The sequence below is a fragment of the Haliaeetus leucocephalus genome, unplaced genomic scaffold (genome assembly GCF_000737465.1).
Source record: "Haliaeetus leucocephalus isolate CR32 unplaced genomic scaffold, Haliaeetus_leucocephalus-4.0 Scaffold598, whole genome shotgun sequence".
NCBI lineage: Eukaryota > Metazoa > Chordata > Aves > Accipitriformes > Accipitridae > Haliaeetus > Haliaeetus leucocephalus.
The window spans coordinates 114,553-142,129 of NW_010973034.1; the positions used below are offsets into that span (position 1 = coordinate 114,553).

Below are 27,577 nucleotides of genomic sequence, written 5' to 3' on the forward strand. Positions count from 1 at the left end.
TAGTAGTTTGGTAAAGGTACAGGGTACGATAGCATGAGGGAAGCAGCTTCAGAACTGTGAAAATAATGCTGAGAATGAGTGGTACTCATAGCCAGTGACTTACTGCCAGACAGAGTCAGTGCTGGTGCCAGCAAGAGTGTAAACCAAGCAGTTATCTTGTTTCCAAAATGCTAGAAGTGGTGGCATTAGATGCAGTTCCTTTTTAACAGTTGGATTTATTTCCCTATGTGGTGGGTTGACCTTGGCTGGATGCCAAGTGCCCACCAAGCCTCTCTATCACTCCATTTCTCAGCAGGATGGGGGCAGAGGAGAGAATAAAATGGAAAAATCTTGTGGGTTAAGATAAATGCAGTTTAATAAAGCAAAAGCAAAGGCTGTGTGTGGAAGCAGAGGAAAACAAAAGATTTATTCTCTGCTTCCCGTCAGCAGGCGATGTCTAGCCACTTCCTGGGAAGTAGGGCTTCAGTATGCTTAGCAGTTGCTCCAGAAGACAAATGTCCTAATAACAAATGCCCCCTCCCCCTGCTCCTTTCTCTTAGCTTTTATTGCTGAGCAGACATCATATGGTATGGAATATCCCTTTGGTCAGCTTGGGTCGGCTGTCCTGGCTCTGTCCCCTCACGAGATCTTGCCCACTCCCAGCCTCCTGAATGAGGGCGGAATGTTGGAGAGACAGCCTTGATGCTGTGCAAGCACTGCTCAGCAGCAGCCAAAACGCTGGTGTGTTACCAACGCCTTTCTAGCTACCAATACAGAGTACAGCACTATGAGGGCTGCTGTGGGGAAAATTAACTACATCTCAGCCAGATCAAATACACCATGTGAAGTAAATTCTTCAAGTCCTCTTCAAAGACTTCCCCTTTCGCCTACCTTGACATTCATTCTTCTTTTTGTGTTTTGGCAACAATTTTTCACTCGTATGAACTGAAAGTTGGTGTATTTGTCAAAGACTTACCAATGCCAAGCAGATTTCTCATGAGGGCTTTACTTAATATTTGAGGACAAACCCAAAGCTTAAGTGCTATGGGTTTTATAATTAATCAGGTTTATTTTAATATTCAAATTATTCTGCTGTTCACACTTGACAGGGTAGGTTAAAAGCAAAGTCTCTGTTATGAGCACTGTGGGTCTTTTGCTTTTGGTGTAACCTGTGCAGGGCATAAATCTTTATATCAAGCAGAACACTGAGCAGGCTTCCACCCTTCCACCCCTCCTCCTTTATCAAGCATATCATAAAATCATCTCTTTTCATAGAGGATATTTTCTCTTATTTTCAGGACTTGGTGAGTGCTATCTCATGCTGGCAAGATCAGCCCTTGATAACTATCTTGATAGGAAGGCTGTGGATTTCATAGAGCAGGCTCTTGAATTTTTTACAAGGTTAGTACTAAATATTCATTTATTTAATTTCCACTGGGATTGTGGGTTGACAGGCAGAAGAATAAGTGTTTCAGCATTTTCAGTTAAACTAAATCAAATGGACCAGGCTTCTAATCTAGGAGTAAGAATGTGCTTATTGAAATGGTTTGTATAATACATTCTGGACTTACGCTGCTTAAATGAATGGTAATTATGGAGTTTTGTTTTTTCTGTTTAAAGATACAGTCATTTGATTGTAACGCAAGTGTGAAATGACACACAGTTTCCTCCAGCAGTTCTCCCGTATATATGGGGCTGGGAGGAGGGGACTTCTACCAAAAATGGTGGATGAGAGCAAATTGTTACTTCCGTCCCTCAATCTTTTTGTTTTGCATTTCATGCAAAATGCTTTACTGTCCTAAATTAAATCTTGGGATAGCTGCTGTTATAGGAGAAGGTCCATCAGATTTCTGCAGATGAGTCCTGTCAATATAATATGATAGTGCTCTGAAATGCAAGAGTGGGTGTAGTCAGTTGACATGTTGATAGGTAATGGCCAGTTTTCAGAACTGACTCTTAGTCCCAACAAAGTTAGGATACATTGGCATTTTGTAGTTTCTCTTTTTTTGGTTATTTTTGACCTTTAGACCTATAGCTTGAATAGGAAGAAAACTGAATTTAAAAAATCAAACAGCATATTGATTAATTAAATTTGAAGTTTTGTGCCACTTCGAAGTAGCAAACTCTCTTTCAGAAAAGGATATTGAAGTGTCTGAATGGGTGTTGTGTGTGTTTTCTATATCATTAATTACAGGGCAACAAAGCATCGTCCTGATGTATCTTGCCTGTGGAAACTGCTCGGAGATACCTGTACTAGCGTGCATGTTATTTCACCAACCAAAGTGAATGTTCAAGTTCTAGGATCCCTTCTGGGTAAAAATGCAGGCAAACAGATGCTGAAGAAAAGCGAGCTGCTCAGACTGGGAGGAAGGTAATAATTTTTTGTTATCAAGAGTTTCTATGCAGCTTGAGACTCTATAGAGTTTTAAGTATTCTAGACTATTTAATTTCTAGAAAATGAAGGACACGCTGATCTGTCGACACCTGCATATTGAGCAAAGATAAATGAGGTGGTAAATAAAGTCTCATGCTTCTTCCAAATTGCACTACTCATTTCAGGGTATGTTTCCTGAATTGCCAGAGTGGCTGTGAACACTTCATCTAGCACCTGCTCTTCTCCTTGTTTCTGTCTCCAGAGCATGGCTACATCCTGCTTGTCATTCAACAAATTGCACCTCTAAATGGAGTGGTTGCAGTGATTGCTAATTCTCCCAGGACTACTAAAGTCCAAGATAATACTTTACGCTTTCTGTCTGTACTTCTTCCTTATAAAAATGTCATCAAATCTTGCCCTAGGTGTCGGGTCTAGAGTACATTGGAAGAGGGAGTTCCTTGTTTCTGGCCCTGGAAGCTCATGATGGTAGAAAATATTTGTAGTATTTCTGTAGCCTCTTTTGTGACTCCCTCTGAGCTTTGTGCAGTTGGATGTGTAAGGCAAGAAATGCAGCTGCTTAGTAAATCTCAACCACAATAGGTGAAGTCAAATACTTCCTAGGGGAGGTCTGATTAACTGTAAAAATGACTGATGTTTTTTTTAAGTAAAAGCATGCATATTGCAACTGACACAGCTTTGATTTAATGCACATCTATGGCTTCACAAGTGGTGGGCACTACAGACTGCCTTTAGACCAGGACAGATTCTGTGAAGATAACTGTCTGAATGAAAATCAGTTAGTTGTTGTTTGCTTTCTATTCTTGTCTGGTTTTGTTTGTATTTATGCATGTTTGCTTTGTTTAGGTTTTTAAGCACTCTTTTGAATGTTTTTTCATCTTTCTGCTCTTCATGTAGAGAGGCTTGGATTAATGCTTCTGTGATTCATGTTTCTGTAGGTGTTACAGCAGAGCTTTACAACTGATGGCTTTGCCTAGCATATGGTGTGATCTTGGAATAAATTATTATCGACAAGCAGAGCACCTCACAGCGGTGGGCACTGACATGAATGAAATCAGTGAACTGCTAGAGAAGTCTTTACAGGTATTGCCTGGTTTTCCTGTTACATTCTTCAAAATTTAAATTGGTGTTGGTGCTTGTCTGCATACTCTTTCTATCCTCAATAAAATCTACATCTCTGAATAAGTAAGTGCATAAAGTCTTAATTTTTGCTTTTCTAGTGATATAATCCACATTTGATTTTCTTCCAGTGTCTCAAAAAAGCTGTGAGGCTTGACAGCAAAAATCATCTTTATTGGAATGCACTTGGTGTAGTTGCTTCCTGTAGTGGTAAGTCTTCAGTGAAACCCCTAGCTCCATAATATCTTAAATTAGAAGGCAACTTGACTAATGGTGTTTATGAAATTCAGTTAGATCTAGCTCTCCTTTTTTTGTTTCCCCCCCGCCAGCTATTGGGAATTATGCTCTTGCTCAACATTCGTTCATCAAATCTGTTCAAGCTGAGCAAATCGTAAGTGCTGTAGGCAGCTGCCATCTGTTTCAAGTGGGCATTTAAAACTTTTTTCCCCTGATGCAGTGTTATTTTTGAATATAGTAATAATACATTGGTTTTAACTTTTTTTTTTTCTGTCTAGAATGTTGTTGCCTGGTCCAACTTGGGGGTTTTGTATCTGGCAACTGGAAACATTGAGGTAACATTCTTTCCCATCCTCAGATACTGTTTCCCTTTCCATTTCTTTTTTTAAGGGAATGTATGGGGACAGGAGTGTGGGCAAACAGTGAAGAATGCCCCTCTCAGATTCAAGAAATGTAGTTTCTTTGAATGAAATAAAATTGGCACCTGTGCCTTACTTAAGGCACACCAATGAATTAAATATTTGTTCTGGAGAAGATAAGTGAACTTCTTCGGGATTGGTGAGGTTGCTTTCCAACCAACGGGATAGAATGAAAAGTATTTGGAAGGACTGAGAAGTAGTTAATCAAACCAATGCACACCAGGTTTGACCAAGAAGTATTTTAATTGTAAGTCACAAACTAAGCTTTGAGTTTGAGTTTCCCATAAGTAGCTACTTTCTGCTCATCAGCATATCGTGTGATTTATTGTAATTCTGTGTAACCTTCAGAGTTTCTCTGGAGAAAAATTAGAGTACATCTTAAGTGAAGTCCAGAGTTCTCATGCAAGTAAAACTAAATCCTATCCTATTTGCTGGTCAGAATTACAGAAATTTTGTTTAATTGGAAATGTGATTGTCAGAATTATTTTTAATAAAAATAGCTTGGGTACTGCAGACTGCTTACTGCTGAGACTACTAATGCTAAGACTTTGTTCACTTTATGCCACTTTGGGGAGGAACTCTAAACATAAGCAATACATCGGGAAAAGATAATGTGTGGGTGGTGATCAGTTTTACCATTTTGAAAATGTGTTTTTTTAACTTTTTGCATGAAGGAAAAGCAAATTTCCAAAACTGGATCATCCAAGAGTCAGATTTTAAAGTAATAGTTGTTCTAAGGGGTAATCTAGCTGCTGAACTGTTTCAAGAAGGAAATATATTTGGAAGGGATGGGAACTTTGATCTTGTAAAGATATTTTTTATTTCTCTTTTTTTTTTTTTAAATAAGACTAAACTGGTTTATTTCTCTGGGCAATGGATTGTTCTCCATGGCACAGGAGGTGTTTTTAGTAGTGGCCTGATTTTGTCCATGAAATCTCTTCCAATACTACCGCATGTCAACACCTGTGTATACTCAAAAGTGCTCTGTTACTATGCCAGACAGTACAATAGCACTTCTGTCTTTGATTCTACAGCAAGCTCATGAAGCCTTCAAGGTAGCCCAGTCTCTGGAGCCTTCTTACTTACTGTGTTGGATTGGGCAGGTAAGATGACGAAAAATCGTAATACTGTGCACCAAAACCAGTTGTTAGTCAAAGAGAGGACTTGGACTCCATCCTAATAATTGGCACTTAAGCATGGTCCTAAAAATTAAATGTTTTAAGTAAAGCGAGCTTCTACTTGTCCTGAAGGTGGATGGGACTCTTCATTTCCATAGTGGTAATATAATGGAAGCTACATTCATCAAATACCTTTGTATGTTTTTTTGGATGATATTATGAGTTCTGTAAGAAACTAGCTATTGAAAAGACAATCAGTGTTTGTGCTCTGAAGCTTTTTATTGAGGATTGTCAACAAAGCACCATCTTCATAAGGTGCTAGTTATTTCAGCTTCAGCTGTACCTTTAGCTCATTATATGGCACTGCTTAACTCTCTTCTCAGCCCCCGCTTCTAACGCCACTGTTAGAAAGAGTTAATCTCTAAGGTACCTGCAACAAAAGCAGTTCTTAATTCCTGGGAAGTCCCTTCCTCCCCTTGCCACTGAGGGTTGGATATGCTCCCGCTGGTATTTAGGCCATCCGTGAATAGTAGGAATACTTCTATGATCGCTGTAGGTACACATCGTAATTCCATGCTGCTGACCTGCTAATAGTATCTAATTGAAACTGGATTCTAGGGAAGAACTAACACCATCACATGTCGAGATTCAACTCCTATCAGATGATGTTATAAGTTGTGCTAATACCCACAAAATCTTTGTCCTAAGAATGTAAAGTAGCAGCAGCAGACCTTAAGTTTCAAGTACTGATACAGTGGAAACTGCTTGCGCTCCTTTTAATTGTGTTCATTTTATTCTTAAAACCAATGTTTCTGGGAGAGTATGAAGAAAAGAATGTGTCTTCATGTTAAATGCCTAAGATGTACCTGAAGTAACATGTGCTGAGTTTATGTCAATGTCATAATTTTTAAAGTACCTGACCACAGCAACCCTTGCTTCTCTGTAGGCTCTTATTGCAGAGGCAGTAGGCAGCTATGATACTATGGATCTCTTCAGGCACACAACTGAACTCAGTATGCATGTAAGTATAACATTTGTATCATCATGAAGTTTCTGCATATCTCATCTCTCTACTTAGGTGATGTAATTTTTTAAAATATAGGCATGTCTTGAATGATGAAATAGTTATGGTCATGTTCCAGATGAGATTGTCTGAATTCCATGTTGTTGTTCCTGGCCTGTGCTGGCACTGAATAGCAGGTAGCTATTTTATTAAGTGCTTTAGTCCCAGTGGTCCAAGAAATCAGCTCTGTAAGTCATGAATGTCTTGATGTTCCACAGAACTGGACAGAGATCAAAGGCATAAATTATAACTATTCCAGGAGACAGCAAGGATATTGCCAGTACCCTGAGTTCTAAGAAAGTGGAGGACTTTACACTCTTTTATAGCTTTTTCATATCTCATCCCTTCAGTGCAGGAGGTGATATGCTACTGTAAGAATTCTCTTTGCCCAAAGGACAAGTTAAAACTGTGTGGACTAATTCAGTTTGGTGTTTTCTTCTCCTGCTTAACACTGATGCAGATTTTTAGCCATGACTCTGCCTTAAAACACAGAATTGTTACTATAATCTGTATTTTACTGTTGCTTGAGCAGGTTTAATGACTCCTGTTTTGGGGTTTTTTGTTTGTTTCTTGAGACTGAGGGAGCAAAAGGCTATGCCCACTGGGTATGTTCAACGCTGCAGGATAAAAGCAACAGAAACACTGAACTATATCTGTACAACATTGTTCAAATGAATGCTATTCCAGCAGCCCAGGTGGTCTTGAACAAATATACAGGTAGGTAATTTAAATGCCTCACTAACCTGTCAAGCCTAATAGATGCATTCAGAGTGAACGGTGACACCTGTACTACTTCTGGCAGAGTGATCTGTCCAGGTTGGGAAGAGGCTTTTGAACTGTAAAGTAAGTAACCAAAACAGGGTAAGTGGGCCACTGATTTTTGTTATCACACAAAGATGAAATAGATGCGAGTTCTGCCTGCCTACTCGTTCCATCAGATTTTGTTTCAAAGACTGATCAAAATAAGGAGCAGAGCTTTGTCATGCTTGTCATCAGGTGTTTGCTATCAGACTTCCTTTGGGTGAGTCTGTATGCATAGGTGCAGATAGATGCTAGTTCCTCTGCCCCTGTGCTGTGATGTTTGGCAGAAGCCTGCTGCTGGATGCTGCGTAACTCCATCACCTCAAGCATATGATTGTGTTAACCTTCAGTAGGAGACGGACCGTGTTCTTGGGCATGGCTCCGAGCCAGTGTGGCCTCCCTGTTGGGGTAGTCTTGTGTATGTCTAGCTGGGAAGGTAGATAGAACAAATGTGGATTTTCATTAATCTGCATCTATTACCGTAAGTAAATGCTTTGATGAGTAATCTGTTGCTGATTTTTGAGAGCTACAAAATAAGGTGCAAGCATTTAAAATGAGGTAGATGTGAGGCTGTGTTTGTCTATGCAATCCCTGTTCTTAAATGGACTGCAGGAGGGGCCTACGTGATCCTTCCTAGTCTGGGAGAAAAGGTTAGAAGTCTGAGATGAGATAACAGCTGACAAATCTGTGCCTTAGCTACTAATAAGCATTTCAAAGTTGTAGTATTAAAAATAAACCGTAAGATTCTACTAGTATTTTACTAGAGTCAATACAAGCTGAATAGTTTCCTATTTCATTAGAAAAACCAAACCACTGTGGCCTGAAAAACTTAAAATACATTGAGTGCATTAGTGCTGTGTCATAAGATTTTAAACATTTTTGAGCTAACCTGATGTCATGTTGTGGGGCTTCATATCTCTTCTGTATTTGCCTGCCGCCTGTCAAAATGATTCCAGTGAGCAACTGACAGAAGCACTTGGCAATTTGTTTTGTATATATGCATACACTGTAGCATCAATGTACCAATGTTTTTGTAATGCTTTTTCACAGCTCTTTCTGATGATGTTCTCCTATATTGTCAATTCTGATTTTCTAGAAAGAAATCCAGACGATGCATCAGCTTTCACAATGCTTGGTTATTTGAATGAGTATCTGCATCTAAAAAGGCAGGCAACAGACGCCTATGAAAGGTAAACTTAAACCCTTGGAAAGTTTCCTGATAGAAGCTCCTTGACCTCTTTTTCCATCCACCAGCTGAAAAACTTAAGGGTTTTTCATTTCCTTTAGTAAACCTTACTTTCTCAATTCAACAGTACATTTCAACTAAGTGTACAGTAAGGAGAGGTGTGGGGATGTTCTTATATCAAAATTAGAAATACAGAACACAGAACTGGAGAATTAAAGGTATTCCAAGGCTTGCGTGTCTTACCAGGACATTTAGCTAATTCACTGTACTGGATTTAAGTGAAATTTGGGGAGTTGGTAAGCTTGGGTTTGGTTTTGGTCTCTTCCTCATTCTAATTAATGGAGGTGTTTGGGCTTTGGTTTTGTTTTTTATTTCTCTCTTCTTTTCAAATGGTAGGGGGAGGTGGCGAAGGAAACCATGTTCGGTGAACATGTTTGCTGATGCATTAAAACAGTGAAATAGGCTCTGTGCTTAATTAGCATAGAAAAGCTTCTGCATAAAACATTTGTCCATTCCACTCTGAGAACTATTGTAAAAATATGCATATTGTAGTCAGATGGTAATTATTCTTAACTGTGGTTATTTTCAGGGCAGCTTCATTGCTGAAAAACTCTGAGGATACCGAGAAATACAATATAGCAATGCAAAACTATGGCAGGTCACTGTGGTAAGTGTTTGTTGGCTTACTTTCCCAGCCCCTAACTTCAGCTTTGGATATAGTGAATGCGGTGGTGCAAAACATGGGTGAAGCTGAAAGGTGAAAGGTGGTTGCTAAAAATAATCTATTAAACATCATTCTTAACTGTAGGCAAGCTTGACTGAACTTTGTATGTGCTCCAGAAATGGGTAGTGTATTTTAAAAAAAATAATCAAATTGCAAGGAATTGCTATATGTCTTCACAGTTTATAACATGCCAGTGATTCTCTTATCCTTAGCTTGATACTTAAGTGCCTTAACTTAGTCTACACAATGTAGCTGTTTTATGGTCGCCAGAATAAATTGGGTTTTTTACAATCTCCACACTTGAGATATGTAGTAGGCTTAGTCTGAATACAATGGCTGCTTCAAGGTTTATTCAAAATCCCTTCTATCTGCCCTTTGAATTTGTATTGACTTGTACAACCTGAAGCATGTGGGGTTGGGGTGTTGTGTACATGTATGCGATCATTCTGCTGATGACCCTCTCTGCTGCAGTCCTATTCAAAATTGAAAGTTCCCTTCACAATTGCCTTCTGGTTCTGAGGCAATGCAGGACACAAGTCTTAACAAATGAAGACTTTCAGACTTCTCTTTGATATGAGATAGCTCGAGCTCTGCTAATTAGATATTTGTCAGCTCTCTAGGGAAACTTTGTATCTTCTTAAGTTTCTGTACATGACACTGGAACTTGTAGGCTGTGATAATGTGACAATTCATTCTTTAAGTTCAGGGAAGATTTTAGAAGCAACTCTTCAGTTTCCTGTAGTTTCACATACAAGCTGTATGCATGGTGATTCCTGTGTGCAACTTACACACGAGCGAAGCTCCAGTAACGAATAACTAGTTCTAATAAACATAGTCCTATATAATTTCTTCCATAGTGGTCTTAGGAGAAGACTGCTGTAGCTCTTTCTGTATGTGCACTTGCCTGTCTGCATGCATGCATACTTCGATTTGCTTTTTTCACATTTCTCCTTTGCTATTTTCTCCTATTCCATTGTGTTAACCATTAAGTGACATCCTTACATAGAGCTGTCATGCAGATGGAGAGGACTTTTTCATTTCAATTATTCTTCATGCAACAGGTAGTTGGAGAGAGTAACTGCTGTAATGGAGGGTGGGGAATGCTGCACATTCTTGTCCTAATCTTGCTCTTTCCAGTTGTCTGCTTACACCTGCTCTAGAAAAGAGGATACTGGTCTGCAAAGACAGCTTGTAGGAATCATAGCAGCTGTTGCTACATCTTTCATACCAGTGACTTATTTTGTTTTTACAGTGCCCTTGGTCAGTGTGATAAGGCCATTGAGGTTTATGCATCAATACCCCTAACTGAGTTTGATGGCATTGTAGGGATAGCATTAGCCTACTTCAAGAAAGGACTCTTACAAGAAAGTATCAAAGGTAAGCATGTGCCTAATTCAAAGCATTATCGGACACTTCTCCTAAGATGAATCTTACCAAAATTTGTCTGACCAACCTAGCTGTAGTTCAGTTTATTTCACTCTTTCAAGTCCTAATGCATAAGTACAAATTCCACAACTACTTTAATCATTAGGCTGTTCAGCAGGGTGCTAGAACTATAAAAATGTACAAAGGGAAGCTACATTTCTTCAAGTGTTTAATTCTTGTCCATTAAGCTGTTGTGCTTTTAGCTTCCTGTGTTCTCAAATGAAATGGTTTTCCTGGAAATATGAATTCTGGGTAGGAGACTAATGTGTTGTTGAAAGCACTTTAGCTTTAGTGCTAACTGTAAGTGCTGTATTGTCGTGTTCTGTACTGCTAAGATGTGAGACTTCACAAAAAAGTATACCTAATTGTCAGTGTAGAAGTATAAGCACTCATGAAGGAGCAGCCAGCTCAGCATTTTAAATAACTCTCAGTTTTTAATTGGAGTGATATGTGCTCATCTGAAATACTATTTTATAAATAAACTGTCATGGGAGTATTTAAACTGTGTTCTTTAAGGCATTTTCTGGATTTCCCAATACTGCTTTTCAGTTCCATTTCCACTTGCTACATATTAAACAATTCCCAGGCTCTAAACAGCCCTGTAAATCTGGTGTTTCCTAACATACAGTTACTTCTAGAGTCTTAGTCAACCTTTTTGTCTTCTGCCTATGATTTGAAGTGTGAAAATACAGTAAACCTGAAACCAAAGTGCCCTTGTGTGTGTGTTCTAATATTGTGCCTTTCTAGAGGCTTTATAAACATTGTATTTTTTTCTCCTACTTCAATTCTGTGTCTTCAATTTTTACCAGCATATGAAAAAGCCTTGTCTGTTGCTGAGTCTGAACAAGATAAAGCACATATCCTGACTGCCTTGGCAATAATAGAGTATAAACAGAACAGAGTGCATACTGCAGAGACACTGCTGTTTAAATGGTGAGTGGAGGGAATAATAATCAATACGTGCTGTTTTATTGTACTGCTGAATCCTCAAATTTCCTTTTGGGGGTATCTGAGGTGGATGCAGTGTTCTTTTAAGTTTATTCATGTGATATACCTGTTTTGTTTTATGGCCTATGTCTTCTTCCATATTCTTAAAGCAGTATGGAGTGAAAGAGTTAGTGGGCTGGGCAGTTTGGATGTCTAATATCCTTGAATGATAATTTTAATAGGTTTATCTTTTAAGATAATATTAATCTGTAGTTGTCCTAAGCACTAGGCAATATTTTTGCTCTTTAGCTGTAAGACATCTAGATGACTAATGAAAACAATTTGAGTTTAAATAGTCAGAAATCTCCAGAACAGTTGTGTTCCAACCATCATAGGCAAGGACAATCTTGTACCTTCCCCATGAAAAAAACAGATCTGGATCAGTTGTTGATGAATGTCTTTTTTTTCAGAGCTGTGGAGGCTAAAAGCCCACGCATCATTGTTAGTCTCCTGGCAGCTATGGATTAAGAGCTAACATCTCAGCCTCTCAGGATCAACTCTCTGTCAACAGAGAACTCCAGTAGTGGCTGTACAGTCTCCATCTTGCCAGCAGACTCCTGAAGTTACTGAAATAGTGAAGGTCCATGACCTAGTACACTCTGAATCCTGAGTAACTGATGATTAACTAGCTAGGAACCTGATATTTCCTACATCCTATTAATCACTGCAGACTTCTATTTTTGTCATAAACATCAACAATGAGAGTTTTATAGATGACATTAGTTGTTTGTATTTAAAGAAAAAAAACATAGTAAATGGTTTAGGAAAGTAACACTATAGTGAATATATCTAGATCTGAATTGGAAGCACAGTGCTGCAAATGTATATGGTCGATTTTAGTAATAAGAACAAAAATGGTTCATTCTAGTCCAATACACAGATATCTTTATTGACTGAAGTTCATGCTAGATGACTTAAAGGGCCTGAGTAGGACCTTTAACAAGAAGCCGCCTTTCTTCTTTTCTCATGGCCAGCTTGGCCCAGAGATTTTTAGCAGTGAGTATGACTTTATAGCTAATATGATAGAATCACACTTCTTAACTTGTCGAAGGGCAGCGCCTTTGCATCAGATGACATAGTGCTGGCTATTCAAGTTTATGTTTAACAGCAACTAGGGAATTTTCTTGCTAGGGACTGAAAACAAAACATAGAATAGGAAGTTTACATTCTTGTCTTTTTTTGAAGGCAAAAATAATCATATTAGAAGCTTGATTAGAGCTTATAGTCACCTGGTAAGTGAAAGTAAGCAGCACTTCATTCTGTAGTTACGTTTAGGACGTTACAGTAAAGTACCTCCAAATTACTGTTGCCATGCACTATTTTGTTATTTGCCTCCATTCAGTGTGTATTGCAATTTATTGAATTGCCTTTATCATAAGAACACCTTCAACTAGTACATCAGTTAAGGTCCTTGATTTTGGTTGTTTGTACTGAGCTCACTGTTTTTACGAGAGTTGAAGATCAGGGGATTAACTCAAGTTTGCCACCTATACTAGAAAAATTTGCTGAAGAAAATCAGTAACTGTATCTAGTAGGTCTCCAGTAAAGCTTGGAATACTATTGATATGAGGTTAAACTGAATGAAGTGAATGGAACAGTGCAACTGATAGTGGTACTAAAACTCATAGATGGTGGAAAGCACGCTCAAAATACCTTACATTGGAACAAATCTTCATGTAAACAGGGTGTAATTTCTCAGAACATCCCTGTTCTCAGAAAGAGCAGTTGTATGCAGCAGGCTTATTTCTGGCTTTTTCCTTCCTGGATTTCTGTTGCAAAGCTGTAAATAGGCACACTACAACTCAGGTTTGATACTAGTTAGGAGTATAAACATCTTCAAGAAAAGAAAATAGTTATCAGTGTTAATACATTTTCTCTTGCCATTCGTTATATGGCTGTTGCTGAAGGGCAATTAATGTGTCAGAGTCTTGCCAAGTAGTTATGTATTGTAAGGTTGAGTGCTGAAATGGCACATAGCTACTGCTGTTTTCCATATCCTGAGACCTCAAGGATACTGATCTAGCTTGATCCACAATCCCAAAGTGAGAGACTATTAATTCTGTATACCATACATGATACACAGGAGCAAGAGGACTCAAGTAGCAAGTACTGTAATGTTAATAGTAAATTTAATTTATGCTCCAAAATAGCGTCTCCTTCCCTCCCTCTGATTCAACAGCTCATTAAAGGAACCTAGTACGGAAAGTCTGAAGGCTTTGTGCACACTAGGACTGGTAAAGCAGGATGCTACACTTGCAACAGCAGCCCTAAAAGAATTACTGAAGCATGAAAAAGGGGATGATAGGATTTATGAAAGGTGCCTTATTGCATCTGCTGTTTATGCATTGCAAGGTAGAAATGTGGCAGTCCAGAGAGAAGTCTCCAAAGCAGTACATAGGTATGTATTTTGTCTTTCTTTAGATTGACTCGTAAATGTGTTGCTTTGATTACATTGGATAGTACACAAATGTCTGTTCACTTGCAGCATTCTTGTTTTTCAAACATGAAGTCCTCACTTAAGGTTGTAGCATCAGCTGACAGAAGCTTGCTTTCTGATTTATGGGATCAAATGGCAGAACTTTCATGGCTTGTTTGGGGTTTTCTGGTTTTGTTTTGGTGGCTTCTTTGGTAGCTAGAACAGTTCACTGTTCTATGAAAGCATTTTTCATCATATGTAGCAGAACCTTGAACCTAGAAAAGTCTCTAGGGCTTTTATTTAACAGCCTCTGAAGCTGTTCATTCCGTTAGCTAAATGTCTGTGTTTAAATGTGTTTTGATTAACCTTAGCATTCTAGAAAGGGGGAACTTTTATCAATGCCTTTAAGCAAGACACACATCATAGTCTCTCCAAGTGTTTTCGGAAATGGTTCTTTATGGAAATTGTTTTTCTCCAACTGCAATTAAAATTCCTCGTTCTTCACACTACAAGGACAAGACCTGTAGTCCTAAAGTTTATTTGTTTTCCTCCCATGAATATTGATATCCATATTGTACATTTTATTTCTTTAGCCAGCATTATAACTTCAATATTGTGTTGTTTGTTTTAAATTACTACCTACCCCTGTCTATTTTGAACCACACTGGGTTGTTTTCCTAATAGAAAAAGATCCATTTGGGATTTATAGCAACTGCCTACCGAGTCATAGAAGACTAGGTCCATATCTAAACCAGAAAGTCTAATATCTTTGCTCTTTTCCCAGGAACCCTGATAATCCTGCCCTCTGGTCTCTTCTGTCTCGACTAGTTCCACTGTATGCATCACAAAAGGCAAAAGTAAGTGCGCTGCTGTAATACATGTGTGCTGTTTACATCCTGAGTAGTCTGTGGTGTTTGACTAAAAAAACCCTCACCCTTCAGTACATGGACATTCACTAGTTAATGTGAAAGCTTAAGGCCTACATATACAAGCACATGCAGAGCAATACACAGGTACATACTGAAGTTATATATCCAATTATTTGTATCTTTCATGGCATAGCAGTTCTTTATCTTCTTGAAATAAACTTACAGAAAAAATCTGCTAGATTTTTTCCAACAAGAAAAGGCTGTAGTAGGTATAATTTTTTTATTTAGTTTTGTACATATGTATGTGTATATATAAATATATATTAGGATTTACATACGTTGAATTTGATTAATCTAGTCAGTTTCACTTTTCACATTAGACACTATTTCCTTGCTGCTTTTATGCTTATTATTAGCTCTTCTCCAAATAAATGCTCTTTGTCTTAATTTATGACAATTATGTAAACAGAATTAGCACCTGAAAACAAACCCCTTCCTATATGGGGTAAAATTAGAAACACAACATATGGATAAGCTCTAATCCTGACTGTCTCTTCCTAATTCTTTATAAAGAGATCTTGCTGTAGGCAAGGAAAAGATCTCATTGTGCAAACTTTGTATTTCTGATTAACAAAGATAAAAAGATCTCAGCATTGCATTTTGTATAAAATCTCTTAATTCATCAGTCATATAACCAAATCAGTTATTTTTTTTCAATCTTGCAGGGGGGAGCTGTGGCAGGAAACATCGCACAAGTACTTGATGTAAACCATGGAAAGGTTTGACTTTCTTAAAATGGAGATTTTATAATTCCATAAACAATGCTAAAATTAATTTCATCTGATCACTTATATTACAGTGTTAAGTCACTTTTATGTTATGTTTTATAGGAAGTCCTGCTGAATATTGCAGTTAATCAGTTGGCAGCAGGATGTCACATGTTAGAAGATGAGAAAAACAATCCTCTGAAAAATATTCAGAAGGCAATCCGCCTCTGTCCAGGTTACTCTTGCTCTCAAACACACTAGTGATTTTTTTACCCATCAGAAGCAAAATTACTGTGCTAACAAAAAAATCTAATTTTCTTGGGTCGTTTTGTTGTTTTGGGTTATCTGTGTATGTTTTGGGGAGAATGGTTAGAGTTGAAATTTTAACTGTCATTCCAAGTTTAGACATGGGGAATTAAACCAAACAGGAAGAAAAAAATCATGGAGTTTCAAGGCTTGTTCTGAACACACAGGCAATTTGTTAATCCCTCAGCAGGAGAAGAGATAAGTATTATTTAGTATATTGGACAAAAAAGAAAAACAAATGTTCCCTCAGAATCAGTATGCTACAACAAGCAAATTCCTCTAGCTTGAGAATTTGGGTTGCAAATGCTCTGTTACAATATGCTGGTTATGAACTATAGGCAACTGTTCTCCTGTTACTAAATGATGATCTTCATTAAATATATGAAGTGCAAATCTAGTGGGGTTTTCAAGTGCTAATTTGCACTTGGTAGTGAAATACCAGAACATTGTTTCTTCTGCAGTAATTTTGCTCTGATACATTAGTGTGGCTGCAAGTTAAAAATTTCAATGACTTCCCTACAGGTACATGCAAGACTATGACTGCTGTTGAAAAGCAGTATACTTTACATTTTACTTTGTTAGATCTTCAAGCTTTGTTTCATTTTGCTGGCAAAATTCATTATCTTTCAGATGAAAATTTACATGGGTGAAATCTTTAACTGAGCTCTGTCCAGTTCAGGACAAGAGACCACTCTTCCAACTCATAGTTGCTCTTCATGGGGCTAGGTCAAGGTAAAGCTGACACTGGAATTTGCTGACGCTAGAAGTAGGCACCTATCACCCTAACTTTCATGCTAGTGGTCAGACGAGACTGAGTCTGTATGACTGAAAGCTGTGGATAGCATCTTGGGATTTTTGCTGCCCCTGTTATGCAGCACTAAGTAATAGGTTTAATCTGTGGAGTCAGAAGTAACTAGCAGATTCGGTTGGCACACCAGTGGCTATGTGAAAAATGTATTAGCTGGCTTTAGAAACAGCATCTTTGTCTTATAATTTGAAGAATCTTACTAGTTAGAGTCAAATAGTTATCAGCTGCCTTGGGCTGGGCTGATGTAAGGGTCTGATTGAATTACTTGCCTTGTTCTTGCTATCTCTTATTTACAGTGTGTGGTTCCATTGATGACTATGTTTTTATGCTTAATCTGGTAAAGACCATTCTAAATGAATTACCAGCATATTTAGAATGGACATGAGTTGCCTTTATCCATTCTTTTCTAGATAATCCTTCTGCCTGGGCAGTGCTAATGGCAGCGTGTCATGCTGAAAACACTGCTGTCTGTCTAAACAATACTCAGCCGAAGCTAACAGATCTAGAGATGATACTTGTAGCTACAGTTTCAGCCAAAAGTAAGCTATACAAGTTTTCTAATTTAAAAAAATAAAATAAAACTGAAATGCTCTAAGCTTGCAATAGTCTTCTGAATTTTAGAAACTTGCAAATAAGCTGAGAATTGCTCAGTAGTGGTTTGAGCTATAACTGTATTTTATCACATAAAAATGCTAAATCCTAATGCACGGCTAGGGTTAACTACTTAATCACACCTTGCTTTCCCCTGCAAAGCCTCAAATGCTTTTTTATAATAGTACTTCTGAACTCTGATGCCTAAATGGATGGATGAATGTATTACAGCACAGGAACACTGCTACCAGGAAAGGCTAAAGTATTCTTGAGTTCTGTAACTTTTCCAGTAGAGTGATAACCTCAGTCTCAGCTTTGTTCAACGTCTGTAGTGTTCTGAAAACTGGAATTAAAATTCCATGTTTGATTGAATGTTCTCAAACCATTAACTCACATGGTGTATTCTTTTTCCCTCTCTTCCTGCTTTTTATTTTACTATCTCTTAATGTTTCTACTAATGAAGGAAGCCATGTCAGGTTAATACTACTAAAAGTTCTTCATTACTCATACACAGAGCATGTGACATGGTATGGCACTACAGCATATACAGTAATCCGGTTAAGTGTTTTATCTGTTTTTGCAGCTGGAGAAAATAATCTTCCACATAATTATATCCAGACTGTTGAAGACTGGTGTCTATGTCAAGCTATTACCAGTCTAGAGGAGACTGGTAAACTCTCAGAAGCTGAAGCTCTTTGTACCAAGGTATATGGTATCATACTGGCAGATTGTGGTAGAATTGTATAGAAATCATGATTTGTGTGCATTTTACAAAATGGTAATCTTTGAATTAGCAACTGTCTGTGCCATCGGAGCTACCAGATGCGATAGGTGGCATTTTCTCTCCTCCGCAAGATATTTACTCTGTTTGCCACACCAAAACCGTGTTAATAGTTGAAACAAGCAGTGTATGACATGACAAAGCTAAGCCTGCCCTTCTTGCCTTTATTCATTAACCTAGTATTAAGCAAAACTTTACAGAAATTCAAGGCAAGAAGTCCAGGTAGGAGACTTGCAGGGGACTTAAATGTCTTCTGCTCTGTTGTGTTGGTACTCCATTTCAGAGCTACAAGTGGATGCTACAAGTTTAATTGTTAAAAGGAAAAGTCTTCAGGCAACACAGTTGGGGAAGGGGACTGGGGTGCTAACAAGCCTCAAGTGTGTGTTTCATGTGTTCATGAACAGACTTGGCAAAAGATAAGCAAAAAAACAATTGGACTCAGCAGCACACATCCCTGATTTTAATTGAGGAAAATGACTATTCCCATGCAAATGTGCTCCTTTCTTATAGCATTTCCATATTAATGGGGAAGGGAGTTTAAAAAAAAAAAAAAATCAAAACCTTAAACAAACAGATTAAGTGAACGTGCTGGTTTTCTAGGGGGAAGTACTTTCTTGTCTCTCTGTTTACTTAGTGAGGAGGTGTTTTCCTTTTCTGGCCAGAATGTCCACTGACCTGTCATACATTAACAAGGATCAGAGATTTCTAGCCATACAAGGTGGTATCTGGGCATGGGGGAGGTTATGGTGGGTCTTGATTGTTAGTTAAATAGCTTGGAGAGAGGACAGTCAGTGCCTGCAATTTGTGAAGAAACAGGAGTAACACTCTGTGGTACCACAAGCTCTCATTGACAGTTTTGGACCCCAGGATTCTCAGAAAGCAGTATAACTGGGAGTGACGAGTCAGGCACTGCACTTGTTCCATTTGAGACAGGCAATGTGATGCCACACTTGTTAATGGGGGAAAATTGCAGCAAATACTAGCAGCTTCTGTTGGGTTTCAGAAATTCTCTGCATGTACATGTATTCTTTGCAAAGCAGCAGCTTGTTAAGGACTCACAGGCAACATACTTTGTTTTTTAAAAAAATGGGTGTAAAGTACAAGTGTTGTTTCTGAGAACAGATCCGGTGTGAGTTATAACTCTTGGAAGTATTGTGATTTGAACAGGTAAAATAACATGTAATATGACTTGCAGAAGCTTCACGTGTTTCACATCAGAAGGATAAAGCCACATATAGCTAGTTTTCTGTCTTTGTTTTTTTGCGTGATTTTGTTCCGAAAAATAGTCTATAGGTATCTGCTGTTACTGAACAGGAAATGTTTAGTAAAATGCTTCTGTTTCAGTGAGAATAAAACACCTTAGCTGGGAGAACTGAAATTGCTTGGAACATTCTGAAGGTCACTTTTAGCCACAGGACAGGTTTTTTTGCCTGAATCAGCCCCAAACTTGTAATGATTTTGAAACCAAAGGAGCACTAGAGGTCTGCCATTTACCTGTCTGTCTTTCAGAAACCTCTAAGGGTAGGACATGTACAAAATTTAGGATAGACCTCAAATGTATTTTGAGGACAGAAAAAACCTTATCTATTTTCATGTGTCAATTCTTGGAACACTCCTTTGTGCAGAGTAGGAGGAAAATGCTGTGTTTCAAGCATCCTGAGAATGCTTTCAGTGCTGTTTTCTGTAAAGACCGAAGTGGAAAGATCAAAGTATCTTCTGATATTTGGAAATTATAATTCTGATATCATGTTGAGCCTTGTTTTCATTTTAGGGTTTAAAAAGCCGCCCTGAGCACCCAGCTCTGTTTTTGCTTTTGAGACAAGTTCAGTGTAAGCAGCTGTTGCAGTCTCACAAAGAACTTCCAGACAACATCCTGGAGGAGCTTCGCAAGACAGTCATGGCCAGTTCAACTTCAGTTGCAGCCTGGCAGGTAAGTGTGGATCCTCTTGCTGACTTTGGTGTGCCGCTCTCGGCAGAGTATGCACTGTAAGTGGGTGAGAGTTCGTTTCGCTCTTTTGCTTTTATTTGTCCACTGACAGCCAGTGACAGAAAAAACAGCTTATATTCAGTTCATTATAAAGTTGTAACATTATGTTAATTTTCTTTAATAGTTGAAATAATAAGGACTGCAAGGGATATGGAGGCAGCAGAATTAAAAACTTGAGATAAACCCCTGGGACCTGTGTCTTTAGGGACTTGTGACTTGACATGAATTCCGAAACAAGTATTTCATAACCCATAAGAATAGATGGAAGTAAATGGTTTCCTAGTATAGTAATATACAATTCCTTATTCAGGGTCTGAAAACCTGAGTAAGTCTCTTTCTCCGTAATCTCCTGATGTCAGGTGTCACTATTCTTTTCAGCAAGTTGAGTCAGCAGGGAAGAGAAATCAGTTCCAGTAACAGGTGCTATAACTCACTTCATATGCTGCTTCTGTGAGACAATCTGAGAAGTCTGTCTCACACATGCCAAGAGATCTTTCTGGTGATGCAGCATATTTATTTATTTATTTCCTAGCCATTGCTGTTGCAGTTACTATTTTCCTTTACCAATGTTAGCAGCACATTGTTTAGAAAAATTCCATGAACTTTTAGAGTCCTCTACATAGCTGCAGGATTTATGGTGCTCCCTCTGCCTCTTGAACAAATAAAACCCTGTTTGTGGTAAGTTTCGCTAAAGTAGATTTCAGTCTTAGAACATCAGTGCAAGGCTGCTGTAGAGATCATTATCTCACTTGGTATAAGGCTGCAGATCCTCTTCCCTTCTGGAACATACGAGTATTATTTGTGGAAAGATGCTTTTTTTGACACATTTACTTTGGCTTGTGAGACTTCAGCTTTCAGAACTGCAGAACTCATTCAGATTGGATTTGCAAAATATGGGGGCATGCAAGACATGATTTTATCCTCTATTTTAGTAATATATTTTGAAAATTGAATTAGGGCTTATATACATTCTTCAAGCATCCCTTGCATAGCCAAGTATCATCTTGCTTACAAGCAGGGAGAAGTGAAGTGAAAGTCTATGTAGTTTTGCAGGGGGAAAGGGTTCTTTTGGTTTGTTTTTTAAATCCAGGCTACAGATAAGATACCTCTGAGGAAGATCTTTGCAGAAGAAAGATATTTCAGAAGAAAGATATTTCTTAGGGCTTGGATGGCATTCTGAAAAGGCCTGGCTGCTACATATGTTCCGAATGGCTAGATCTATGCTTTTATGTTTTCTGTCTCTAGATTTCCTAAGAGTTTGATGAATGTTTTGTCTTACTCAGAAGTATCCATCGTGATGCCTTACAGTTTTACTAGTTAGAGGGGCCATTAACTTTGCTTTTTGCTTAAGTTTTCGGCTTTTGTCTAAATGGTTGTTTTGCAAGATTTAGGAGTGCTGCTGAACTACTCATCTGATGGTTGTTCTACTTTTTGTGCTGTGGCTTACCAGGAAAACAGAAAAAAGCTGATCTAGCAGAGCTGCCATTGTGCCTTTGCATGAGGGTTCTCTTGTGTGTACATCTTGAGTGCTAGGTATCTTCAGCTGCAAAGAGCTGAGGCCAAGGAAAGCTCTTTTTTACTGCACAGGAATGTATGTTCTACTTTACAAAGCAGTCCTGCAGCTTGATGTCAAGGCTGCACAATCTCATTAGTGCTAATAAATACTTTCTAGTGTGTCTCTTCTTAATGATAAATAACTTTGATGCATCAGAAGGGGTTAGGAATTTTGCCCCTTCTAACACCAGGCAGTCTTTAGCTAACAAAAGTCTAAGGACCTTTGCTTAAAGGCAAGGGAAAGAAGTGCTTTATTCGCTTGGTGATCCAGCAAAGAATATTTCTAAATGTGGCTTATGCATCTTGATGCATATCATGTACATGTGAGGGATTTACGAACTTGTGGCTGCGTCTGCTTCAAAGAATGTGACATGACTACTTAAAGAGGGAGGAGTTAGAATTCTTTTCCTTCTTCTTGTGAGCAAATCCAGGACATCTTGTGCTGGCAGAGCAGGCAGCAGGAGCATGAAACTCTGTACAGATCCCAGTGTCTACTTCCTACCCTATCTAGCTCCTCCAGCATGACCCTGCTGTGTCAGAAACTGTGTAGCCCAACCCTTCATCTGAGTTCAGTCTTACATTGTAATGTCTTTCATATTCCTGACATTACTCAGATGGGCTGGAAAAACCTTTGTTCCACAGGAAAAATGACCTTTTCATCTCTACAGAACTTTTAGAGACAAATGAGGCACTACACAATGTTCTTCTAGTCTGAAGGATGACTTTCACAAAGACAGACATGTTATTTGATCGCCTGTGAGCAATCTCCGTATTAAAACAACTGTCAAACAGTTGTCCGTGGGTGGTCAAGGGAACTCCGAAATAAGTTACTGTAGTGAGGTGTACTGCCAGCTCTGCAGCAGACTACGTTTTCCTGCAGGGCAGTACGCAGTATTTTGTTGGAATGAGGGCTGGGTGGGTGATGGTGTTTTAGCTAATAGTGTGCTGTGGTACTCTCATAAATTGCACTAAATGATATTACCTAATGGATGTGTGTTTTGGTGGCTCCATAACTGATTTTGTTTTATGTTTATTTTCAGTGGCTGGCAAAAGTGTATCAGTCTCAAAGGATGATGGTTGGAGCAGAGATGTGTTACAGAAAGAGCCTGCAGTTGGCATCACAGCAGGGCAGCTGGAATGGGAAGTTATCCAGTCTGCTCAGGCTAGCTATGCTCGCACTGGAAATCTGCATGGTAGGATCATCAAAATTATGTAACTGCATGATTTAACAGGAGTTCATGGGATGTAGGGCTTCTGCAGTCTTTAAATGAAGCCCCTGTTTAAATGACTGCATTTAAAACAACTAGAGAATAAAATGAGACTGCAAGGGGCAGGGAACTGTTTTTAGAATGTCTCTGTAAGAGAGGTTGCTGTGAAATAATCACATAGAACCACTGTGTACATACAGAGACTAACTTGTTCAATAAGGCTTATTTCTCTAATAACAGATTCAGTTTGATAATCCAAATTGACGTACCCTTCAAGTCTCTGTCCTCTTGTTCAGACAACTGCCTTAATGAACATTTTTACTGCACTGGTGCCTGGAGACTTCAGTCAAGTTTCAAGTAACTTTATGCTGTATGTCCATTTCTAGATATGGTGCCTTGCCTTGAAGTATAAAGACAATCTAAGGCAAGTGTACCTTGTGGTATAAAGAAAATTATTCTACTCCTTGCACCAAGGGGCCAGGTGAACATAACTCAAATTCTTGGCAAGTGTCTATTCTCTTTAAGCATTGTCACTCTAGAAATTTGAAGTGCACAACCAGACTTCTTTAAAGCCTGGTGTAAATGGTAGATACTGCTCCGATCTTGGCTAATGCTTTTTCATGTATTTTAACAGATGATCAAGCTAACAGCCATAATCAAAATCAGTCAAAGGAACCCATATATCCTGAGTGCTTATATAAGAAAAGGCAATCAGTTTTACCAAGGATAAAGCTGCAAAGCTGTTGCTCCTGGTGGGAAAAGAGAATCCGCCTCAGTGTAGTCAAGTTTCTTTCTCACAAGCCATATGTTTCAAAAGGCAGAAATTGTCAAGTGACAGGATTTTTCCTCCCATGATTCTTCTGTCCATTTTCTAGCGGTCTGCTCCCTGTTTCCTATAGCTCCTAAATATCTCCACAGGTTTCAAGGTACCCTCTACCTTAATTAATACTACTTCTTCAAATGCTGGCCTGAATTGCCTGAGAATATACAAGACTTTGTTTAAAAAATGTAATTAGTATGAGTTTGATTATCTTATCTCTACTTTTTGCATGAGCAGAGCAGCTGATCAGTGGATTTCTGTCCAGCCTCTCTAATCTGCACTGGCTTAATGAAATGTGCAAAAGCCTGGTGAAAACCTTGCTCAGATCCAAGAAAGCTCTGCGTTTGAAAATTGCTTGTCTCCCAATTATCTGTCCAAATGAAAATTTGGGCACCCCTTCAAGTACAGTAATTTTGGAGACAGTGGGGATAATAAGACTTTCCTTAAGCCAAAAGATACAGGGATTTGTTCAGTAGTTGCTCTATTAGGTAATTACCATCTTGGAGTTGGTTTTTATTTCTGGGAATAAATTCTACTTTCTAGAATAGTCTTGTACATGGGATGAAAATTTACAAGCTGAAGAGCAAACAAAGGTTTGTGATGAAAACATTACTAAAACATGTATGGAAAAAGTAAAAAGATTCTTGGCATAAATGAGCAAGTGGAATGCTGGCAGGGCTAGTCCTAGAATATTTAATGTGACTTTTCCAGGCTTTTCTAACCACTGTTTGTTTTTTTCTAAAGAAATCTCTTTCTAACCTGCCAAATACTTTGTGTAACTCAGAACAGCCTGAATTGAACCTGCTCTCTAGAGAGCTGCAAACAAAAACTGATTTACACTACACACTACAATAAAGACCTTTCTTTTTTCTCTTTGTTATGTCTTTGTTTTTTCTTCTTTTATTACTTTTTTTCCCTTTTTTTCTTTTTTTTTTTCCCTTTTATCATAGGCTAATGTCTCAAATGAGCACTGGCCATCCTTGGTTCAGGAGGCAACAACTGAAGCTTTGAAACTTTCTTCTTGCCCGCTGGCAGCTCTCCTACAAGCACTGCTACAGTATAATCGCAAAATGGGAGCAAGGTATGCATGTTCTGTTAAGTTTAAATGGAACACACAGTCCAAAAGTTCAAGTGGTCATTATCCCCAGATCTAGCTGCAGTAACTAAAAGAAAACTGAAAACAGGAATTAATTCTTGAAGTAGTACAGCAGTTATAAGGGGCAGGGGAGGATGGTTAGTAGTGTGGGGAGCAAGAAGCAGCAGAATCTTCCTCCTTTTCTTAAAAAAAACTATACGACCTTCATACCAAGAGAAAAACAGCAGTAAGACAACTTTTATTTTAACAGCATGTTACCTAAATAAATTAATCAGGAAGACTATACATTCTCAAATCTCTTGTTAAATAGCAATTAATGTTAAGTAGTGGAAACGGATATCTCTACCCTATCTACTGCTGGGATTCATTTTGATCCTAAATTGGGCTCACAGTTAAAGTTCATGTTCGTTCCTGAACAACCAGGTGCCCGTTGTGACTTTTTGAGTAAGGGAAAGATTTGCGGGAGAGGGGCTTGGAAGCCTCCTAGTTTGTGAGTTTGATTAAGTCCAGTTTGTCTTTTACAGTATTTTTGCTTAAGCTATGGAAAATTGGAATATTCTTGATGGTTTTTTTCAATAATTTCACCTGGTTTTATAGATAATTCTAACAAACTGTCTTACTTGCTCTGTGGGCTTTTAAGAAGGTGACAGGCAGCCTAATGTGATTGTGATGGTTGTTGATTATAACAAAGTTGGGCTGAAAATTTATTTAATCAATTAAAATTGGTCTTACTACAATTTCAGATATTAACTTACATGAACCTTGCTAGGTATATCACAAGATCTAATTGATCTGCCTAGGTGTTTCAAAATCCTAAACCAATAAATTAATCTTAAGTACAAATAGCAAACAAAAAACAGATGGCACCTCTCAACAGCCTGTTAAATCACCATGTACTAGAAAATCACATTGGTTATAAAGGACAGAATTCTTGAAACAAGAGCCAAAGCTGATGGAGCACCAGTGAATGAATATGACATCCCTAAACTTGATTGCCAGTTTTTACCAGATTTCTAATGACACAGTGAATTTGAAAATGTCTTGGTTAGGTACAAACTGGCAGTGTTGGAAGGCAGTATCAGCCAAATAGAATTTTAGACTTTGTGTAGTACTCTGTTCCAATTTCCTTCTCTTCTGCAATTTCACATCTTGCCTCTGCGTTTGCAGGAACTGCAGTACCTTTTGTGAGTGGATTAGGTATATTTGTGTATAATATTAAATTCTATTTGGATTATTAAGATTTACTGTAGTACCTGCTTCTCTGAGGTGCACTGTCTTCCAGAAGTTTTATTTCATGGCTCTTAAACAGGAGGATACTTGCTGTACTTGTTCAGCAGATCAGATACTGAAATCAGAGATCATGATGTTTATCATGTTATTGTAACAGTCATAAAATCTGCTATGTCACTCTAATTTGGGTTACTTGCTAGTTAAAGCACTAACTTGAGTGTAGTATATTAAGCATAACAATGGTGGCAGTGTTCCTTAGCATTTTAGATGCAACTACACAGGAAACAAAGGAATGTACAACTCTGCTCCGTCAGTTCCTTGGGTGGTATGGAAATGAGGACCTTCCCATATATTACTTCTTGTCGTTGTTGCTTGCTCTGGGATACTGGTATGTGACATGCAACCTAGTCAGTTGCACTTGATTTGGATTATGTTTTGGTTATGCTTCTAGGGAGACTCGTCGAATGTTGGAAAGAGTGGTTTATCAACCGGGGAATCCAGAAACCATAGTTTCAGTGGCACGCTGGTACCTCCTGCAACATCTGTATGCCAAAGATGATTATGAATTAATAGATGTAAGTCAGTCCATTTTATACAAAAATTCAATCTATTTATGTTGAATATTGTGCTTGCAACTTGGAAGTGGGATAGAGGGAGGCTAGGGAGGTGCTGGCTTGCCTGCTCTAAAGGTTGCAATGTTTAAGGATTCTATACTGACAAAACGCACCTCAATTTTCAAAATTGCATCCAGTTTGTTTCGAAGTCTTCCATTCCTCCATGTAATACTAATGAAAAACAAACAGTAAAATCTCTCTCTAATCCAAACTGGCAAGAATTCTACTGGTGACTCTTCAGTAGACACAAAGACCATTTTATCAGAATTTTACCAGAATATATTCATGCACTGAAAATGTTAATTCCCTCTAGCCTGGCTGGAACAGTGTGGTGTCCTTAACCCAAAAGATCTGAACAGTAGAGTGCTGTACTTTTCTGTACTTAAGTTTTTTATTTTATCTGTAATGGTACATTATTTTCAGCAGATAGTAAATGTTACATTAGTTTCTGTTGACAGTACTTCACAAATGGATTTGGTCAAACTCACAAATCCACACAGCTTTTTCATGTGATGCAAAGTGGGGTGGTTCATTCTGGCTTGTAATTGGAATCACTTTGCTACTCAGACTCTGAATACACTCTCCTAATAATTCCTCACTGCTGCCACTGGCACGATGATTACCCAGATTAACAGCTGTTCCCTGGTGAAACTTTGAATCGATAACAAAGTAAATTTGGAGGTACAACACATCAGGTAGGCTCAGTGTTGACGAAAATCCATACATGGACACACAGGTTCATAAAAAAGTGGAATTAATGAGTTCAGATGATCCTGATATGATCTCGTTGCACTTGCTTCTGCAAAGTCATCTGTACTCCCTACCAATGAGTACAATAACAATAATGGCTAAAGTAAAGATTTGCTTGATTCTACTTAATAGTTTTCCTTTTTCGTATGTATAATGTGATTGGATTACAAGAGAAGTGCCAGGAGCTTATGAACATCTGTGAATATCAGGCTGTCATGGGAGCTTTTTTAACTAGTAGAAAAGCTGTAAATAGGAGGTGTGAAAAATAAATCAAGGAAGGGTAAATTTAAATGGGGGAGGCAAAAAGATACCTTGGCAGTTTTGTTTAAG

The 27,577-nt window shown here is 38.3% G+C and overlaps 1 protein-coding gene across 7 annotated transcripts in view; it reads left to right on the forward strand.

Annotated features, from left to right (window-relative positions):
- Positions 1-27,577, forward strand: part of TTC37 (tetratricopeptide repeat domain 37) — a 52,079-nt gene that overhangs the window by 23,304 nt on the left and 1,198 nt on the right. For 5 of the 7 annotated variants that reach the window (XM_010578021.1, XM_010578020.1, XM_010578025.1 and 2 more), the window contains 23 exons: positions 1,278-1,380; positions 2,174-2,350; positions 3,310-3,454; positions 3,622-3,700; positions 3,820-3,881; positions 4,006-4,062; positions 5,181-5,249; positions 6,211-6,285; positions 6,903-7,044; positions 8,225-8,318; positions 8,904-8,981; positions 10,291-10,415; positions 11,273-11,396; positions 13,630-13,848; positions 14,651-14,723; positions 15,461-15,514; positions 15,626-15,737; positions 17,027-17,155; positions 17,791-17,912; positions 19,760-19,918; positions 22,570-22,722; positions 24,508-24,638; positions 26,335-26,458. In XM_010578021.1, the coding sequence (XP_010576323.1) occupies positions 1,278-1,380; positions 2,174-2,350; positions 3,310-3,454; positions 3,622-3,700; positions 3,820-3,881; positions 4,006-4,062; positions 5,181-5,249; positions 6,211-6,285; positions 6,903-7,044; positions 8,225-8,318; positions 8,904-8,981; positions 10,291-10,415; positions 11,273-11,396; positions 13,630-13,848; positions 14,651-14,723; positions 15,461-15,514; positions 15,626-15,737; positions 17,027-17,155; positions 17,791-17,912; positions 19,760-19,918; positions 22,570-22,722; positions 24,508-24,638; positions 26,335-26,458 (2,606 nt within the window). Of the gene's footprint in view, positions 1-1,277; positions 1,381-2,173; positions 2,351-3,309; positions 3,455-3,621; positions 3,701-3,819; positions 3,882-4,005; positions 4,063-5,180; positions 5,250-6,210; positions 6,286-6,902; positions 7,045-8,224; positions 8,319-8,903; positions 8,982-10,290; positions 10,416-11,272; positions 11,397-13,629; positions 13,849-14,650; positions 14,724-15,460; positions 15,515-15,625; positions 15,738-17,026; positions 17,156-17,790; positions 17,913-19,759; positions 19,919-22,569; positions 22,723-24,507; positions 24,639-26,334; positions 26,459-27,064; positions 27,116-27,577 lie in introns of those variants that run through there. The other 2 variants (XM_010578024.1, XM_010578026.1) reach the window with 2 other exon arrangements.